We start from the raw sequence: 20,412 nt of genomic DNA, 5'->3' as shown, positions 1-20,412 counted from the left end.
ATGTTCCATTGAGGACGTGCTGGTTTGGATTCTTTTTTTAAGGCAGCCTAAAACATATCTGCTGTGCTCGTTCCTGATGGTGTTAAGGAAATATTGTCAGGTTATGTTTGATTTTTGTGAAAAGAGAGATAAAAAGCACAAAATAAATAGGAGCGTTCTCATCTAGGCTCATTTCATTGAGGAGAAAACACTCTGAAAATAGAGACATTTCCTTACAGTGTTGCAACATTGCAACAGAACCTGAAAGTAAAATTGACTTCCAGGTGCTTTAATCAATATAGCAAAAATGCTGTAAAACTCATGAGTTCTCCTTGGAGTGCAGGGGAGTTTGTTTTGTATTAGCTTGATTGATTAATTTGTCTTCTCCATGTGTTTTGAGATAAATTCATAAGTACCAAAAACAGCATGCAAATTTCTCCTCATTTCCATTTGCTGGTGAAAGGCACTAATTGAATTCAGCTGCTCTTAATTTTGTTTTAATTCACAAACTGTTTTTCTATGCAAAGCACAAAGCATGGCAGAGTGTGGTCATGGTGGTAGAAGACTTCTGAGAAAGAGTTGGCACTTCCTCAAGTGCCAACAAGCAGCTGCTGGAGCAGCTTTGGCCTCTCAGGTTTAATTTTAAGTCAGAGCAAAAAATGAGAGCCTGGAATGGAAGGTGAGGCTGGAGAACCACTTTTAAGAAATGTGGGATCCATTCTTATCACCCCACACCCATCCATTGGGAGTTAGGAACCAAAATCTCTGTTGGATCAGTGCTGATTCTTCTTTTCAAGGCCATTTATTGACACTTTTTTGTCACCTTAATGTGAATCGAAGTCGATCCATCACCCAAAGAGCCTCATCAGATTATTTGATTTTCAGTATTAATCACAGTCTAAACCAATTCCCATTATTGTGAGCTCCCCGACACTTTACAGGGATGTTCTTTGCCAGAAGTAGACTCAAGTCCCCAGGAAACCAGTGAAGTGTGTACATTTCTTAATTAAATACAGGTAATAATGTGTTTACATTGGTATTTAAGGTATTGATTCCTCACTTTTTACAATGAACTGGAACATTTCTTACCTCCAATACTGTGTCCAATCATTCATCACTGGCTATTTAAGTTCAATGGGATATGAGAGGAAAATCTGGGTTTTAAGGTAGGTTAGATTTTGGGTGTGATGCCTCCTGTGCCTCTCTTGCATGGCCTCAGGGAATTGCTGTCGCTCAAAACCTGAAGAAAAGGAGAGCAACCCTCAAAACCTCCAGGGACTGAGTAAAAATATGAAATGTGTGTCATGGGCTTTATTAATACGGCTCTTTTGGGGACATAGGTTAGTGCTGGGTTAACAGCTGGATCCCGTGGTCTTGGAAGTATTTTCCAACCTAACGGATTCTCCTGAAGGATATTTCCAGCCTTCAGAACGAGGGCTGTGCTACCCCAACACCACAGAACCGTTCATTATGGGAGGTTCTTTTTTGATTAACAAAAACCCCAACCTGTTTTTCTCATCTTTCCACTTAAATCCACATGAAACTTTGCCATTCCAATGAAACTGGGAGTTTTATTAATATTTACTATTAATTATGTATTATGTATTTTTATTATTATTATTTAGCAAAAAATTGGAGTCTCTGATTCACAAATGATAGCATTCCATGTATTTGGATACTCTTCCCTTTTTTCTCTCCCTGCTGATTCAGTCAGCCTGATCCTGTGGTTTTTTTATTTCTTGCCTTCCTTGACAGCAAATCTTCCTAGATTCCATTGATTGTTACTAAGAATGGCAATGTGTTTTCCAAATAAAATCAGATGAAAATTTCACACTTTTCTTCCAAAACTTTAGGTACTTAGGAAGAATCACCAGTGATAAATCAGAACTGAAGGTGCAGGGAGCTGCTGAAATGTGCCAGGATGGTTCATCCCTGGTTTCATAAGCAATTTGTGCTACTGTGCCATTGTTTATTTATATGTTTTTCTAAATTCAGAATATCAAATACTTATCAAATATCTGTCATTTCAAATAGTTATGTTATTCTTAGGGTTGGCGAATAAATCCAGATATACTTAGTAGTGACTGCAGCTTATTAAAGGCAGCCTAGGAATTCTTGGATCTTATTCAAATGAGTAGTAAAAGCCATTCCAACCTAAATTTCTTTGCCCATTCATCCATTTGGGAGTTTTAGAGCGTTGCTATGTTCACTGCAGTGAGAAAAACGGGATTGTCCACGTCAAAAGTTGTTTCTGAATTATTTGCAAGTGTTAAGCGGTAGCAAATGTGATTTATTTCAGACTTGACCTTTCAATTCAAGGCAAGAAAGGAACAAGAAAGACTTTGGGGTGTGTCCAGAGGAGACCACAGAGATGCTCCAGGGCTGGAGCCCCTCTGCTCTGCAGCCAGGCTGGGAGAGCTGGGGATGCTCACCTGGAGAAGAGAAGGCTCCAGGGAGAGCTCAGAGCCCCTGCCAGGGCCTAAAGGGGCTCCAGAAGAGCTGGAAGGGGACTGGGGACAAGGGGTGGAGGGACAGGACATAGGGAATGGCTTCCCACTGCCAGAGGGCAGGGATGGGTGGGATATTGGGCAGGAATTGTTCCCTGGGAGGGTGGGTAGGCCCTGGCACAGGGTGCCCAGAGCAGCTGTGGCTGCCCCGGGATCCCTGGCAGTGTCCAAGGCCAGGTTGGACTTTGGGGCTTGGAGCAGCCTGGGACAGTGGAAGGTGTCCCTGCCCATGGCAGGAGGTGGAATGAGATGATCTTGAAGGTTCCTTCCCCCCTCAAGCCCTTCTGGGATCCAGTGAATTCCAGTAACAATAAACCAAAGCTCAGACAGGTGACATCTTCTGGGTCCCTTTGTCACAACCTCTTTCCCCTTGCAGCCGCCAGTGTCCATCCAGTCCATCGTGGTGCAGGTGCAGTGTGTGAACAAGAAGGTCGGCACCGTCATCAACCACGAGGTTCGGATCGTGGTGCGGGACCGCAACGACAACTCCCCGCAGTTCCAGCAGCAGCACTACTACGTGGCCGTCAACGAGGTCAGAGCCGCCTGATTCTCCTCCTTCTCTGCGTGGGGTCACTGCTAAATTCCAGCCTCTCCTCTGAAAACCAAAAAAATATGTTTGTTTTCAAACCCATTATGTTTGTGCCACTCCAGAAATGCTCATCGCTTTGGTAGGCTTCAGTTTTTAGCATCTAATCCCACTTTTCCTTAAGGAATACAAAGATCAGCGCATTTTTCACCAGGAATATTGCAGAAGAAACCCAAATTTAAAGCAGTGTCTTCATGAACGAAGTGTGGTTTTCTGTTAAATTAAAGCACTATTAATAACAAACCTGGAAGGGAAACAAATGTATGTATGAAGAAAAGACAGTAGAAAACAGTTTAAAATGGTTTATTAACAGTATTGAAGCTTGGCAAAGTGCAAATGTGGTTTATTGCTATTGCTCTGTGTTAGATGACGTCTGTGAAATGAATTATTTTCTATTATTTATTATGTTATATTTTTTTGAAATAGAGAGCTGTGAATTGGAACACTGAGTCATTTGAAGGGAAAAAAAATCTTCTTGAGCTGGTACAGCTTCATTTCACTTTTCAGTGAAGTTTTTCATTCTGTTAGGGACTGAATAATCTGCAGATAAGCAGTACAAAAAGTCTGTGTTTTCAGAGTTAGCATCTCAGGGCTTTAGTAATGAGTAGAAACAGGGACTTACATGAAGTTATGGAAATTATGTGGGCTGAAATCATGTGTAAAATGGAAAGATGGGTCAATTTCTTGCAGGTGCAGACTCAAAGAAAATAAATTATATTAAAAATATTTTTTAAAAAATTATATCAAATATGCAGCCTGGTGGGGGTTTGGTTTGTGGGGTGAGGGTCTGTGAAAGAGCATGGCTGCTTTGATTTTAATAGACTTGATTTGAAGACAACTTCTATTTTGTTGTGTTTGGGAGATTCAGGTTTTCAATGTGTCCTTGTGTTGTCTCTGGTCTCCATGACCACACACATGCAGGACAGGCAAGAGGATGGGACATTGATGAGTTGACGCCTAATTAACCCAAAAGTGTGGAGGAAAAGCCCCCCAAATCCACACATTATGTTGGACCTGCAGTTGAGATAAGGATAAACAAGGTTTTTCAAGCTTCCTGGTTTTAAATTAAAAAGTGTTTCCCTTCAGACACATTTTTGGCACTCCAGCTGCCCGTGTGACTTGCCACCATAATCTGGGATCACCCTGAAAGTCCTCCATAGTCTTGTCCGTGGTGTTCACATTGGCCTTCACATGGCCGTGGAAATTCTCTGTTTCTACAGACCCAGTGCAGGAACGTTTCTGGTCCTGAGTAAAGGAAAACATCAACACGAGTCTGAAGTGCCTGTGTGGTTTGTGCTGCAGATCACTTCCAAAACCTGCGTCATTTTTGCAGTGAAACCAAAGACAAGGAGTATGGCTGTGCTAAAAAAACAAGGATTTTCCATAGTTACGGAGAAGTCCAAAAGGCAGAGTGCAAAATGCACCATCCCAATTATTTGTGTTTAGAAATTGAGCAATGTTCTGAGGACACCAAGCATTTATTGGAATTATTGCTGGGCAAAATGCACTGTTGTTCTTTCCACCAGCTGCACCCTGATTTAATTAATTTCTTCTTTTCATTTTATCTCTGGTCCATGGATAACACCTGACATGGCACCACTGTGCCCTTGAGCAGCGCCCAGTGAGTTCATGCTCTCATTAATTAATTAACAAAAAAATAATTCACAAAGCATCTCCGACTCTCTCAAAGGTTTTAATGAGTGATTAAATGTTTTAATGCTCATTTATTCTGCTCCTAATTGGCACTGCCTCTGGTGAATTTAGCAACAGGAATGCACTGGGAGGAAAGGTTTGTGCTTAATCTTTGATTGTTTTCAGGTTGCTTGCAAACCAAAAAGTACAGAATTTGTCTTACATAAGGAACATAACTCAGAGAAAGAGTAGATTTTATTATATTTTGGAGAAGTGGAATGGTTTTTACGTCAAGTTGTCTTTATATTTGAACTGTCCCCAACATATTAAGATGAGTTTGTCAAAGAAGCTGAGGGTAGTTGTAAATAGCACCATAAATCCTGGCTTCACACGTGGTTTCCATTTGCACAGAAAGGACATGCTTTAAAATTAAGCCTGGACTTTTCCAAGAAGGCTTAGAATGAGATGGATGGGGTAGAGTAGTGTCTGTTTAGTTTTATACCAAAAGGAGTAGCGAATTTTATACTTGATTGGAATCACTCTGTCCTGAGTAAGACTAAAGGCTCCCCTAATCCAGGGTGTTTACTTTGCCAGTGTCCTGGCAAATGCTCAAAGAAAAGCACAAGGATTGGGAAAAATGCAGCGGTGTTTCCCTCAGTGAGTTACCTGTAAAATCCTGTGCGGAGCAGCTCCAGACCAGTTCTGGCTTTCCTAGTTGCTCGTGGACGTGGATATGGTGGTCCCTCCTTTCCTTCCTTACTCCAGGTGCTTTGGAGCCTTTTTTTCCAGCATGTTTTGTCTTGTGCCATAATTCCTCACTCCACTGCTTCAAACATCTTCACCTGTACCCTCAGAACCCTGACGCATCTCAAGACATAAAGAGTGTCTGTGGAATATTCTGCCGATTGTCCAACAATCCTTAGGGATTTAAGTGTTTTTCCTTCCATCTTTCCCACACTTGTACCTATAAAAGACCCTTGGATAAAGGTGATCCCAAATTAAAATGTGCAGAGAAATTCTTGTGAGTGCTTTGAGAACGTGGCTTTTGCAGCTAAGAATCAAAATCTTCATTACCTGCTTGTTGAGGAATACTTTTTTCCAGGATTTTAATTCTTCTGTTAAAAGTATGGACTTGTCACATGGAGCTTGGCTTGTCCTTGTCAATGTTGATGGAGGCTGGAATGTTTGTTGGATGGGGAGGATGAACTGGGAATGGCAGTGCTGGGAATCCACATAAAGTTACAAATAACATTGATTTTTTTTTCTTCTTCTTTTTCTTTTTTAAGTCTTAGCTGAAGACAGATTTTTCTGTTTCCCCACCATTTTGGAGCCAGTTTTCCTTTTCCCTTCCTGATGCTTTTACAAGTCCAAGTATCTCAGCCAGCTCCAACTGCTTTCCAAAGCATTAGGGATCTCCGCATGGAAGTAAAAACAAGTGAAGTTTGATGTCACAATTTTTATGATAATGACAAATCCTCCGCAGAGTAATTCCCTTGTTTTTTTGCATGACATATTTTTATTTATATGAAAATATCCCATTGTTATTCAGTTAGGAAAAACTCCTGACAGTGACATTAGCCTGGGGCTAAATTTGACCTTATTGGTGGCTTGAAGATTTGAGTTATTACCATATTAAACCAAAGTTCTGCAGCTGAGTTAGAATTCAGAAGAATTATGCAGCTCAGTTAATATTCCACAGGCAAATCTATGGCATTGCCACAAGGGGTTTAAATTTATGGAGCCTAATACAGGGATTAGGAAGCAAAATTTTGTACTGCTGAGGCCCAGTGGTGGTGTCTGTGTTTTGTGTGAAACACAACTTATCTGGATCATTTTTAACTGAGCTAAATACAGATCCAATTCTGCATTGCCCGGGTTTTATAAAACTGATTTTCTTTGCTCTTAATTTTTCACTTTCCTGAGTCCTACAGGGCAAGTCAGGAGCATTTAATAGGAGATTCTGTTTGGAAGTGGAGGTGGAGTCCCTGAGAACACTGTTGAAGTCAGTATTTATTAAAAGCATGTAACTTTAGAGCTGCTTGTAAGCCAGAATTTTGGGGTTGTTTCTTTTATTTAGTTTGGGGCTTTTTTTTCCTCTTTTAATTTAAATAGCAGAAGCGAGAATCCTTTGCAAAATAAGAGCCTTTCTTGAACTTCAGTCATCTCAAAACTTTGGGTTTGGGCTGTTGAGAATTAGAACTTGTGCTGAATTTTCATTTCTTGTGGCATAATTATTCCTGTCTTTTTCCTTGTGGTATCGAAATAATTAATCTCTGCAGGTAGACATCATCAAAAGAGCGTTAGCTCAGGAAGATTAACTGTAAATCTGGCTTTGCTCTGCTCTTTGGGGCCACCCTGGAAAATTATTCATTTTTAACTTTGTAAATAGGCAATAATAAGGAAATTTATTTTCCAAATGTTTTATGGAAGAGCTGAACGTTCCTGTCTGCATCTCGACTTCTAATAGCCATTAATCACGCTGAAGGAAGTTTTTAAGCGTTACAGCTGTAGACTGCGGAAGAAGAAGATTTATTGTGTGCATCTCCTCTCTATTTGTTTAATTGCGTTCTTTTTGGAATCTTCCTTGTTTCATGTCATGATTCTTCTCCACTGGATTGAGTTCCCACAGAGATGATTATCCTCAGGCTGTCACCAACACTCCTGGAATTGTTTCTTTGCAATTCCTAACATTTTGTTTTGCATAAGATAAAATGCTCAGCACGGTTAAACCCTTTGATGCACAGTTTCAGGCCATTTCCCTGGGCATGCCAAAGGTTCCTATGGGAAAACAAAATTCCACTCTTTCAGTGAAGGAATTTTTCCCAATGTCCAACCTGAGCCTCCCCTGGCCCAGCCTGAGGCCGTTTCCCCTTGTCCTGTCCCTGTTCCCTGGCAGCAGAGCCCGACCCCCCCTGGCTGTCCCCTCCTGTCAGGGAGTTGTGCAGAGCCACAAGGTTCCCCCTGAGCCTCCTTTTCTCCAGTCTAAAGTTGCATTTTATTAGGGGAACTGAGTTTCTCCTTGTTGTTCTAACAAGGAAGTGACAGAAGTCTCTCAGAAATCGCTCACAGATTGTGGAAAAATGTATTGAGGCTGGCTAATGGTAAATATCCCAGTAAAAATCAGCACAATGCTGAGATCTCTGTGTAAAATGTGAGGCTTGGGGTGCTGAGGGCCTCTCCCACATGACTGGAAGTGGATTTGAAGTATCGAGTTAAGAGCTCATCTGAATTTTTCTAAAGGCTCCAGGAATCTCTAATGTGAGCTCTTGGGCAGGCTGGAAATCACAGAATCATGGAATATCCTGAGCTGGGAGGGACCAACCAGGATCATCCAGTGCAGCTCCTGGCCCTGCACAGACACCCCAACAATCCCACCCTGCGCATCCCTGAGAGCATTGTCCAAACGCTGCTGGAGCTCTGTCGTGAAGGAGTGCAGAGGATTTTTTTTTCCCCAGTGTTCTTTTCTAGTATCATTTGTGTTGCATGAAAGAAAATTTAGATAAAATGGAAACGTGCGTGTCCTGAAGGTCTGCACATCTGCAGTCAGTTATTCTGGGTGTAATACATCAAACGCAAGATTTTAGCTTTTGACTTTTACTGTTAGAGCATGGAATTGGAGTTCTGGTGTTTACTGATGTGTCATTTTTGCAACTGTCTCCTGTGTTATCACTTAATAATGTGCTTTACAGTGCTGGAGCCTTTTTATGTTGGCCACTATTTATCTGCACACTGTCAGAATGGGCTGGTGGGAGCTGTGCCAGCAGCTCCAGGGTGTCTGTCATCTCCTGGGCTGCTTGGATATGACAGCATTTTTACAATATTTAATAGTGTTAATTATTTTATTTTATTTTATTTTTATTTTTTAATATGGGTCACCATCTGCAGAAGAGTGTTTAGTGCTGGGATCCTCAGCACAAAGATGTGGATCTGTTGGAATGAGTCCAGATGAGGCCATGGAGAGGCTGGAGCCCCTCTGCTCTGGAGCCAGGCTGGGAGAGCTGGGGGTGCTCACCTGGAGCAGAGAGGGCTCCAGGGAGAGCTCCGAGCCCCTGCCAGGGCCTAAAGGGGCTCCAGGAGAGCTGGAGAGGGACCTGGGACAAGGGATGGAGGGACAGGACACAGGGAATGGCTTCCCACTGCCGGGGTCAGGGATAGATGGGATCTTGGGAAGGAATTGTTCCCTGGGAGGGTGGGCAGGCCCTAGCACAGGGTGCCCAGAGCAGCTGTGGCTGCCCCTGGATCCCTGGCAGTGTCCAAGGCCAGGTTGGACAGGGCTTGGAGCAGCCTGGGACAGTGGAAGGTGTCCCTGCCCATGGCAGGGGTGGGGATTAGATGATCCTTAGTGTCTCTTCCAACCCAAACGGCATTCCAGGCAAACCAGTACGGCATTCTACATGTCTGATGTCTTCAGAGCTGCTCCTCTCAGATCCATCTGGGAGCACCAGGACTTTGTCCTGTTTGGACAGCAGAAACCTGGGAGATTTCCATCACATGCCACCCCATGACCAGCCAGCACATTGCCTGGCTCTTTCCACTAATGAGACCATTGTTTAAACAGGGATTAACTGGTTAAACTCTCTTGTTTTGAGTTACAGGGTGTCAGTGCTCAGGCAGGGCCTGAGAGGAGAGGTGGGAGCTGCCCTGGGCTGCAGGATCCACAGGCTGCAGCACTGGGCACATCCCTGCCTTCAGCTGGCACCTCAGGAAAACTGAGTTAACAGAGGGGGAAAGGGGATTAAGAGATGGGAAGATGCCATGTGGCAGAGAGGAGTGAGGGGAAATGGTGAGGAGGAGTTGGGAGTTAAGGAGTGGCGCTAAGCCTGGGTTGGGATAGGAGACAGTGCTGGTTTTTGTCCCTCTGTCCCCATCCCAGTGTATTTTTTGCTGGCAGGATGTTAAATCAATGTTCCCCACAGCCTCTGTCCTGCCTGATAGTGTGAGACAGAGACCACCCAGGCAGTGGGTGCCTGGTCTCCCTCTCTTCCCTCAAGAGCCTTGGATTTTTCCCCTCCTGAGCTGCTGAGGAGGCAGCAAGGGGGTGCCTGAGCGGATGTCAAGGAGCAGCCCATCCCCAGCGGGTGGGAAAACCCCTTGCAAACCACCCTGGAACTTTTCCCAGCTGGTATTCAGGTTACTTTGGTCTTCTGTCCCCTTCTCTCCCACACATCCCAACCCCTGAGGGCACACTCAACTTCCTACAACACCCACGTGTGACACTTCTGCTGCCTGTTCCAGGAGTAAATAACCCAAGTTAGCAGCAAAACATGAACGTAAAGAGTTGTGGTGTAAGTGTATATAATGGTGGAATTATAAATTAAGTCCCATTTGTTTTACCATAAAAAGGATTCGAATTGGTGGCTTTTATTTCAAAGATTCAGTATTCTCAACCCTGAAAATGTTTCCCAGAGAACTCTGCCAACCATTACACCCTTAATTAGCAACTTTATAAATAAAACAGGAACTATGAGTGCGGGAGGAAATGGGGAGTTAAGTCTTTGCTTGCTTGTGAGCACTACAAAATAGGAACGTGAAGTAACATCCACATCTTCACCAAATGCTGGAATGACTCTGTCCTTTGGCCCCTGCTCTTTTTCCAGCATTTCAAACCTTTCTAGGCCCTCTAGGTTTAAATATGTGCAGCAGCTTCATGTAAGTTCTGGAGGAAAGAAGAGGGGCCAGTGGGACTCTGGGAACTCAAGGGCCACAAATCTGGGGGCAATGAGAGCACCAGGGAGCAAAGGCTGTGCTGAATCCACAAGTGTTCATTTGTTCTTCACTTTCAGGTTGATTACTTGCAAAGTTTTCCCAATATTTAAATTCAGAAACGATGACTCCCAAGAAATCTTCTGTCTTTGCTCTCAATGGGCCTTGATTTCATGCTATTTATCTGCATAAGGATAATTATAAATTGATTCATTTTCAAAACATCATTTAATGGGTATTCAATAGCTGCCAACACAATATTGGAGCAACAGCATCACTCCTGTGTTTGCTCAAAGCCATGAAGCTCTATGGGTGTTTGTGTTTGCATGTAACAATATTAATCTGGCTCTGTTCACGTTGCTATGAAGATGCTGTCAAATAAGTTCTGTTTACATTTGCAGCTCGTCGTTGTTTTCCTTCCCGAGTCTGAAAAAAGGAGCTTTCATTTGGTTTAATCTATATTTATTTCATGGGTTCTTTTAGGTTTAAAGAGTGTTTTTTCTCATTTTTGTCTTTTTTTCTGAAAAAAGAGGAAGTTCTGTCTTGAATTATAGGCCAGAGCTAGGAGGAAAAATAAGGTTAAAATGAACTTTAAAACCTTAAGATTTTAATATTTTAATCAAGGGATCTCTTGCTGGTCTTGCAGTTAACTCCAGTCGGAACAACCATCTTCACAGGATTTTCTGGAAACAATGGTGCTATTGACATTGATGATGGTCCCAATGGCCAGATAGAATATGTCATCCAGTACAATCCCAATGACAAGGTACGGCCATTCAGGCTTTTCCCCTCCATGTTTATTTATATTAGTATTATTTCTATTTCTGTTTATTTATATAACATGAAGTAGCAAATGAACAAGAGGCTTCTGTTGGACATAAAGAAATGTTTTCCTTCATGTTGCGTATCCTGTCTGCCCATGAACCCTGTAACCACAGATGAATTTACCTTCCCTCTCATTTCTTAGCTGTCCACAGCTGGATTATTTCACTTTCAATAATGCCCGGAGAAGCTGTGTCTGTCCCATCCCTGGAAATGTCCAAGGCCAGGTTGGACAGGGCTTGGAGCAGCCTGGGATAGTGGAAGGTGTCCCTGCCCATGGCAGGCGGTGGGACTGGATGGGCTTTAAGATCTCTTCCAACCCAAACCGTTCTGGGATTCCAGGATTTCTGTTTTGCCTCAGTATAAATCTCCAAATTGATTTCTCCCCTCTAGATGGGAATGCTGAATGCTTTATCCCAAAAGATGAGTGCCACACTCAGACTATCGCCAGTTATTTATCAGTCTGGGACCCACTTCCCAATCCTGTTTTCCTGCCCACCACAGATACCTGCAGGATGGCAAGTTTAACACTCATTCTTATTTAATTGCTGAAAAACAAACTGCAATTTTTGCAGTTTTTTTAAGCTCTTAGAGGAAAAAGGCCTTGTTATGTGATGTAAAGAAACAACACTGCTGTGTGCCTCTGCTGAGTTTGGAAATCTTGTACTGCTGTTGCCTGTTCAAAATACTTAAATATTAACTATCTTTGACACTGGGAGACGGAAGCATGGAAAGATGGGTTTTTTTAATTAGATTAATTTGATAATGAAATTGCAGTTGGATCTCAGGTCAGAAATTTGTGCCCTCCTGCCAGTTGTTGCCCCAGCTTTGTCACCTGAGTCTGTGGAAGCAAATACATGGAACAAATGGAATTTCACCTGATTTAACATCTGCATTTACCCTGAAATGTAAATTTCCTTGGATAGGAACATATGCATGAATTGGCACCTAAATGTTGATGTTTTCAGCTTGTTTAGCACTTCATTGCCCTCATGAAAGGCAGAATAAAGAGCAAATAAGTACAATGATGTGGATTTCTCGTCTCTACCACCTCAGCATTTGTTCTGAACGCACCACTGCAAATTCAGGATGGCAAAGGGGAAGGAAGCAGACTAGTCTGACTTCTGTGTTTGGAAGTAGTGAGGGATAGGTAAAGAATCCAGGAGAATTCTGTACAGATTCATTATTGGGGGGTTCTTCAGGGGAAAACTGGGTGGGGAGAAGACATAGAGAGCTTTATAATCTCTGATCCGAAGAGCAGATGCAGCCTCGGAATACCAGCTAAGGGATCCCATTGTGACCCACCTACAACACATCTTAACTTTGAGGCATGTTCAATTTTATTGTGTTGTTTTCTCATTTGCAGACTTCCAACAGGACCTTTGATATTCCTCTCACTTTGTCCGGAGCAGTAGTTCTGAGGGAAAGACTAAATTATGAAGAAAAGACTCGTTATTTTGTCATTGTTCAAGCAAATGTAAGTATAAATCTCTTGAAGGCCATTTATGCCCCTGATTTAGGTGTGGCTTTAGTTTCCTTCCCAAGGAAAGGCAGAGCCTTGCTGAAACACCAGCTCTGATAAATTCTCTTCTGCTGAAGATCTAATTTAAGATTTATCCAGGCTGTTGAAAGCTCAGGCATATTATTATTGCTTAAAAAAGCTTGCTCGGTGTGTGACAAGCCAACCTTTTTGGCACAAGGAGCAACTTGCAAATGTGTAGTGCAGCCCATGCAGAAAAGTGCAGCCTCGTGGCACGAAATGTCCATTTTTCAACAAATCTGGCGAGGTTAATTTTCACTCAGATGAGTTTAATGGACAGAATTTCACTGTATTCTTCAGGTTGGAAATGCATTTTGTTATAAGGAGGTGATTTTTCCTTCAAATCTTGCCACAAGTGTACAGAGAGTTTTTTCCGGAGTGGCTGGCAGTGGATAACTCGCACTGAGAAGAAAAGTGATGTATTAACTGTATCTCAGATATCTGTCATCAGAGTGGGGGTTTGGTGCCCTTGAGGGCTATGAAAGCTTTTTTCCCTTTTTTCCTTCTGATAACAACTGAAATGAAAACTTTTCTTCTGTTTTTCACTGCTGTTGTGATACATTTTCCTTCATGGGAAATGATATTTGCTCTGAAGCAACAGGAGGTCCTGAATCCACACCTTCACATTCCTGTCATCTCTCTGATACAGAAGTGCAGATACATTTTGCAATCTCTTTTACATATTTTGTGGCAAGTTCAGCATTCTGCCAGCAGAAGCCAGGCTCCAGGAGTGGCTCAGTCCTCCTTGCCCCTGTGCCCTGTGCTGAGGTGAGAGCCCAGCTGCAGAGCTGCCCCAGCCCTGGGAACCAGCACAGGAGGGACCTGGAGCTGCTGGAGAGAGTCCAGGGGAGGCACCAGGGTGATCAGAGGGATGGAGCAGCTCTGCTGGGAGGAAAGGCTGGGAGAGCTGGCATTGTTCAGCCTGGAGGGGAGAAGCTCTGGGGTGACCCAACTGTGGCCTTCCAATACTTGAAAGAACTGTCAAGAAAGATGATGGAGAGAGACTTTTTGGAGGAATGGGGTGCCAGGACAACTGGGAATGGCTTCCCGCTTGCAGAAAGCAGCGTTAGATGGGATATTGGGAAGGAATTATTCACTGTAAGAGTGGGAGGCCCTGGCACAGGGTGCCCAGAGCAACTGTGGCTGCTCCTGGATCCCTGGAAGTGTCCAAGGGACATGGCTGAGGGCCCCTCTCGCCTGGGGCTCCTCTCCAGGCTGAACAGCCCCAGCTCCCTCAGCCTTTCCCGGGCACCCGCATGCTCCGGGCCCTTCCTCGGCTGCGCAGCCTCCGCTGGCCCCGCTCCAGGAGCTCCCTGGCCCCGCTGCGCTGAGGAGCCCGAGCTGGACACAGCGCTCCAGAGGTGCCTCCGGGGCTGCCCACAGGGGCACCATCGCTCCCTGCCCTGCTGCCAGTGCTCTTCCTGCTGCCCATCCAGCTCCTATTGCTGGGAAAAGCCATCAGGCACAGCCCATCCCTGGCAGTGCCCAAGGCCAGGCTGGACTCTGGGGCTTGGAGCAGCCTGGAACAGTGGAAGGTGTCCCTGCCCATGGCAGAAGTGGCACTGGATGGGCTTTAAAGTTCCTCCTAACCCAAACCATTCTGGGATTCTGTAACCCCACAGGCTGCATTGAATTCTCTGGTGTGTACTATGCAATCACATTCCTCTGATTACACTATCAGTGCTTTGTTGTCCTTGCATCCTGAAGATACTGCTGGAAATTAATTACTCTCTATCTGCTTTGATCCAGAATTACTCAGAGGCACTTACTGGAGGAATGGAGAAATGGCTTAGTTGATGATGAAAACTGCTCCTTGTAGCTGGAATTGTTTTTCATCATTGACCATAAAGAAAGCTGAATGCAGAAATTCCCACATTTACTCTAAATGTGATGCTGGTGCAAGAACTGAGTGGAGTGCAAAATAGGAAAAAAAGATTGTATCAAACCAAATTTAGAGCAATGGCCTCTTCATCTTACATAGATGATATTATTAAACAACATAAATTTAAAAAAAAAAAAAGCTTTTTTTCTTTCAGCATTACATTGGGATTGGAGGGTAAGATGTAATTCATGACACGTATACCCCCCCCCATGATTTTAGCTCTGTGAAGGAAAGGTCATGCTGCAGTTCCTCTGTGAAATTGGGAATATTTTTGAGTATTTTAAGCAAAATACTAGCTAGTCATGATGTTTCTTCACTAAATGAAGAAAGAAGACTTGAACTGTCGCTAATGTGTACTTTGGGTGTAACCATAACAATTTCTGATTATAAATAAGACACAGGGCCTTTTCCTCTTCTTCAAACATGCTACATTATTATCGTTTTAGTCCTATAGTTTTCCCAAACTGTATTATTTCTGAGCAATAGATGTCTTGCAGTTATTTCTTCACTTTTCCTCTTCATTTTACTTGTGAGCCTTTCAGACTGCAGCTCTGAGCCTGAAGTTCCTGTAATTACTCTTAGAACATGGATAATTCTGACGCTTATATGTTTTATCCTTAGCCTTGCCTAAAACCTTATGGGTGGTTCTTCTTAGGAGATTTTTAGGAGATCTTTTTCAGGAGACTCTGAACTCAGGAAGTCTCACCAGATGGACCTGGTTTGCTCCACAGGACAGAGCCCAAAACCTGAACGAGCGGAGGACAAGCACAACCACCCTGACCGTGGACGTGCTCGATGGGGACGATTTGGGACCAATGTTCCTTCCCTGTGTGCTGGTGAACAACACCCGGGACTGCAGACCTCTCACCTACCAAGCCAGCCTGCCAGAGCTGACAGACCCTGTAAGTTCCCTGGGATTTTTCTGGGTTTTATTTGTTTGCCCATCATCTTTTCCTGTGGGCACAGCTGGGAGCTGTAGCTAAAAGGTCCCCTGTGCTTGATGCTGTGTTTTGTGTGCCAAGCAAGAGGAAACCAAGGTAAGATGTATGTGGGAATGAAGGTGAGATTTCAGCTTGGATCCAGTGCCAAACTGCCTACTGGCTGCAAGGGCTGAGTCTTGCAGAAATTCAGTGAATTTTGGAATTGCTTTTCCTGGTCTGTCCCTGTTTCACTCTCAAAATACCCCCAAGAAGCGCTTTTTGGAGGGGACTTGATGTTATTCTATTGAGGGTTGTTACAAACCACAGGAGAAAGATTTTTGAGAAGAGGAAGCATTAGTCACTGACCCCTGAAAGGATTTTTGCTATTATCAGGTTTTTATCAAGAGACACTGAAGAGCAATGGGGGTTTATCCCATGTAGGTCCTTGTGCTAAATCCGTGGGATTAGGATAAAGGTGAGTGTAAGGCTCATTTCGCACTCCCACACATGAATCCAAAAATGAGCTGAGAACTTGATCATTTCTTGCTGCAGCTTCCTTACAGCAGAGCTCCTGCTTGGAAATCTGCACCTCTGGTATGTAGGAGAAAGGAATACAGGTGACCTCACCCCTGATGAGTAACAGCTGTGTTAATTAACCAATACAGCTTCGCCCCTGATGAGTAACAGCTATATCCAATAAGGGTGAGGGTGCTAAAAGGGAGTGAGTTAGGTGGTGAGAGAGGATCATGCAGAAGAATGTTCTTGGGGAGAGAATCTCTGCTGTGAGGTCAGTCTGGGTTTGCAGTTAGATCCTGTTGTTGGAACCTGTAGCCACAGTCTATCCAGGTAAAAGCCTGCAGTCACAGTCTGCACACTGATACCTGCAGGCAGAGTTCAGCAGGAAATAACCAGCAGTCAGAGGCTGCAAGGGAAACCTACAGTAGGAGCTTGCTGCAGCCAGAGTCAGTGAATGGTTGGAGTCAGGATGGCTGAGTTGTAAAGAGGAATAAACCAGGAGTGTTTTCATGCTGTGATAAACAGGAAGTTTGTGTCTTGGCTCGTTTCTGACTTCTAACAAGAGGCCTGCTGGAGCATTGGTGGGTGGAACAGAAATTTGGGTTGCTGAAATAATATGGATATGTGACCTTTGATTCATATATTTAAGAATATAAAAAGCCAGAATCAATTGAATCACCAGATATTGTCCCACCTGATTAACTCTGACATTAAGGTGACATTAAAATTATGTTAAGCTTTGACATTAAGGTTTTTGACTTTGGTTGCTTGTCACAGCACATACTCTGTGTCCTGCTGCCTTCTTCCAAGGGCAGGTTGAGGTTGGAAGTGTGAAGATTCCTGCTCTTCCCTGCCTTATCTCCCTTGCTGTCCTATGCCTCACACTCTTTTCCCATCCCACATATTTTGGTGTCTTGCTTGGTGTGGCCTTAGGACTCCTGCTGCAATTATCCTTGGGATGGGTCAAGGGAAGGGAGAGATGATCTGTATTTAACCTTAGGATATTGTTTTCCACATCTTCCCCACACACACTTCAACACATTGGTGTACTTAAAAACCCTTTTTGTAGCTGTGTTGTGTTTGGGACTTGGTGAATCACAGAATCACTAGGTTGGAAGAGACTGCCGAGATCATAAAGTCCAACCCTAACACCTCAACTAGACCATGGCAATGAGTGCCACATCCAGTTTTTTTCAAACACATCCAGCAACGGTGACTCCACCACCTCCCTAGACGACCACTCCAGTGCTTTATCGCCCTTTCAGTAAAAACTTTTCCCTAATATTTCCCTTGGCGCAGCTTGAGACTCTGTCCTCTTGTTCTGTCAGTTGCTGCCCGGGGGAGGAGACCAACCCCACCTGAGCACAGCCACCTTTCAGGGAGTTGTAGAGAGTGAGGAGGTCATCCCTGAGTCTCCTTTTCTCCAGGATAAACAACTCCAGCTCCCTAGCAAAGAACTGCTTTAACTTTAAATTCTACTTTAATTTGCTTTGGGCTTGGCGGCATTTTCAGGGAAGGGGCAGCTCCCTGTCTAGCTGAGTGTGTGGCCTCCTCAGGGTGAGCACCCAGGCTATGGAGGACGAGGGACTGTGACCCCATTTCGCCTGCATAGGTCTGTTATAATTCCCAGTGTGGGAGCAGATGAGGCAGGAATTATAAATAACTGGTGTTTTTATGTTTTGTTGGATTTTTTTTTTCAATCTGGCTATCTGAAGGTATAACACAAACCATACCGTTTTTGTGGTGCTGCCTTTCAGTCAGCAGATTCCAGCCCTGGCTCTGCTCCTGCTCTTGGCCAAGCATATTCCCCACTGGAAGACAAAGCAGTGTCTGCCAGGAGAGGGGCTGGGCCAGGAAGAATCTGACCTGGGATTTAGGTACTGAGCTGTAAAACTCATTTATTTAAACTTCCTGAGCTCAGAAGCAGCTGCTTTTGTTTGTTTTTTAGCTTTTCTTGTGTCAAACTGCCCCTGATCTATGAAATGAGACCTGGGTTCTGTTGATGAATCACAAACTCTTTGCTGTTTATCTCTTTGCAGCACTTCTGATAAACCTAAGTGGGAGAAGTTATACCTTGAACCTCAAATATTTACTTGGCTTTTAAGCGATAACTCCTTTAGAAGATATGGATGATACTTGGATTCATCCAGGAAACATTTATATTACATTTATCCTTTATGTTTTTATGTATTTTATTTATTCTTTACTAAGCTATGCCATAGCTACCATTACCCTGCTCCCTAGGCTAAAGGACTATTTTTAGTTTAACACCATTTTTAAATTAATTTTAATTTGCTTTTTAATTTTTCACTGAGGATGAGATGGAATATTAATGAATGAGGAGCAAAGTTGAAGTATGAATTATTCAGAGGCAGTAGCTGGAAAGAGAAGTCGTGCTTTACTGGGCAAGATGTCCACTCAGCTGACCCCTAAAATAAAGCATTTAATGTCACTGGTAAGAGTAATATTTGTGTCCATTATAGCTGGAATCTATCCATGAATTTACTGAGGTAAAAAGTTGGGAATTAATTACTTGCTATTAGCTGAATTTCAATTTCCAGGAAAACCTGTGTTGACTGTTGATTAGATTTGGGGATTTTTGTTGTCATTGTTGCATTGCTTTATATTATATTTTAGTGTTTCTGCGTCTGATCAGCTCTGGTAATTAATTTTTTCCCCTCTTGTATCAGGAAGACTTGAATAAATTAGCATTTATTATCAGGATGTGCAAGTCATCACATGGAGTTGAAAAGTACAACCTCATGAATATCTCATAACATGGGCAAGATAATTTCTCCTCCTTTTTTCCCCCTTCAGTCCATTCCTGCCACACTCACATTGTGATGGTTTTCTCTACTTCTACGCTTGGTATTTTCCATCATCATGCAAAGAAGAAAAGCCCGTTAAATGTAGAAAAGCAGCAAAATATTGATTAGATTTATTTAATTAATTGCTGGACTAGATTTGCAACTGTAGGATTTATTATGGAGTTCCATGGGGTAATCACGAGCCCACGTGGGCACTGAGACACTCCATGACACCAAGGATTTTGTACTAAATCCAGATTCAGCCTCGCTCTACTACATGTTGTTCCTTGTTCTTGCACCTCTGATGGATCCTACTGCATGGAAAGGGCTTAGGATTTTCCTGATTATCCCCAGAATCCTCAGAAATTGTGTCAGCAGGGGCCTCACAGGGTCTGTGGGCTCAGGTGCCCTCATGGACCTGGGCCTGAGCAGGAGCACAGAGAGATGAAAAGCTAAAAAATAACAAATAAAACATTCTCCCACAACAGTGAAGTTGAGAGGGATGAAAAAAGACACTGGGAGGGCAGGAGGTGCCCCAGGAAGGCCTTCAAGTCTTTGTTAGTGAGAAGGACCTCTTCAGTTCCAGCAGTTCGGATTCAGGAGAGGAATCTGCATTTTTCTGCAGAGGTGTTGTAATCCCACTGAGTGAGCTGGAGTTGGGAGCACAGGACACTTAGAGAGTATCAAGGGTTAATCAGCTCTGGACAAAACAATTTTATGCTGATTATTGGTAATTAATTAGCTCTGCACAGGTTGTGCTGGGTTTGGACTTGATAATCTCAAAGGTTTTTTCCAACCTAATTAATTCTGTGATTAATTCTGGTTTTGGGTTCCTCTGGACTTGAGAATGACAAGCACCTGACAATTCCTCCAGCTGAATTCCCTTGCAGTTCCTTCTTTTGGCCCTGAAAATCCCAATTCCTCCCAAACAGAAAACCTCCTGGAATTTTCTCCCAGAAACACATCAGTGTAAAACTTGCGAGAGCAGCAACACAAGTGAAAATTATGAAAACAGCATCTCCCCATCTTGGTTACGCTAATCAAAGAGAAAAGTTGATCAAAATCTTCTGGATTTCCTCCAGTGGTCATTAAATTAATTAATTAATAATTGCCTTCTTTTGCTGTGGGAAGTAGCAGTACAAAAGACATTTGATCCAGGGATTTGCCATGGAATGAACACCAAGTAACCACCCCTGAAGTGGGAGAGATTTGCTGGCTCACCTGGAGCTCCCACACTGCTGCCAAGGAAAGTTTTTGGGGCACTGAAAGACACAGCCTTTGGATTTTGGCCTGTTAGGCTGAGTGGAAGTGGATATGTGTGGTTAAATCCACTTTAATGGAGGCTTTCAGCAGATGAGGAATGCCTCTTTTACCTGTGTGAGTGGTAAAATCCCACTGAATAATTGGTTTTTTTTCTTGCTGACTCTTAAACCTGACTGCTTAAAGACAATTCACAGGGAGGGAATCACCCCTAACAACAGTCAAACTGGATAAAACTAAAAAAATCATCTTTGGTTG

General features: G+C 43.4%; 1 protein-coding gene across 4 annotated transcripts in view; it reads left to right on the top strand.

Moving 5' to 3' along the window:
* The window catches only part of PCDH15 (protocadherin related 15), a 638,687-nt gene that overhangs the window by 435,289 nt on the left and 182,986 nt on the right, over positions 1–20,412 (top strand). For 3 of the 4 annotated variants that reach the window (XM_058421490.1, XM_040070932.2, XM_058421489.1), the window contains 4 exons: positions 2,863–3,018; positions 11,054–11,173; positions 12,596–12,706; positions 15,383–15,553. In XM_058421490.1, coding sequence (XP_058277473.1) covers positions 2,863–3,018; positions 11,054–11,173; positions 12,596–12,706; positions 15,383–15,553 — 558 coding nt within the window. Of the gene's footprint in view, positions 1–2,862; positions 3,019–11,053; positions 11,174–12,595; positions 12,707–15,382; positions 15,554–20,192; positions 20,272–20,412 lie in introns of those variants that run through there. The other variant, XM_058421491.1, reaches the window with a different exon arrangement.

Source organism: Hirundo rustica, chromosome 8 (assembly GCF_015227805.2).
Source record: "Hirundo rustica isolate bHirRus1 chromosome 8, bHirRus1.pri.v3, whole genome shotgun sequence".
NCBI lineage: Eukaryota > Metazoa > Chordata > Aves > Passeriformes > Hirundinidae > Hirundo > Hirundo rustica.
Note: the sequence above shows the minus strand (reverse complement) of the source record. Positions and strands in the feature narration are given on the sequence as shown.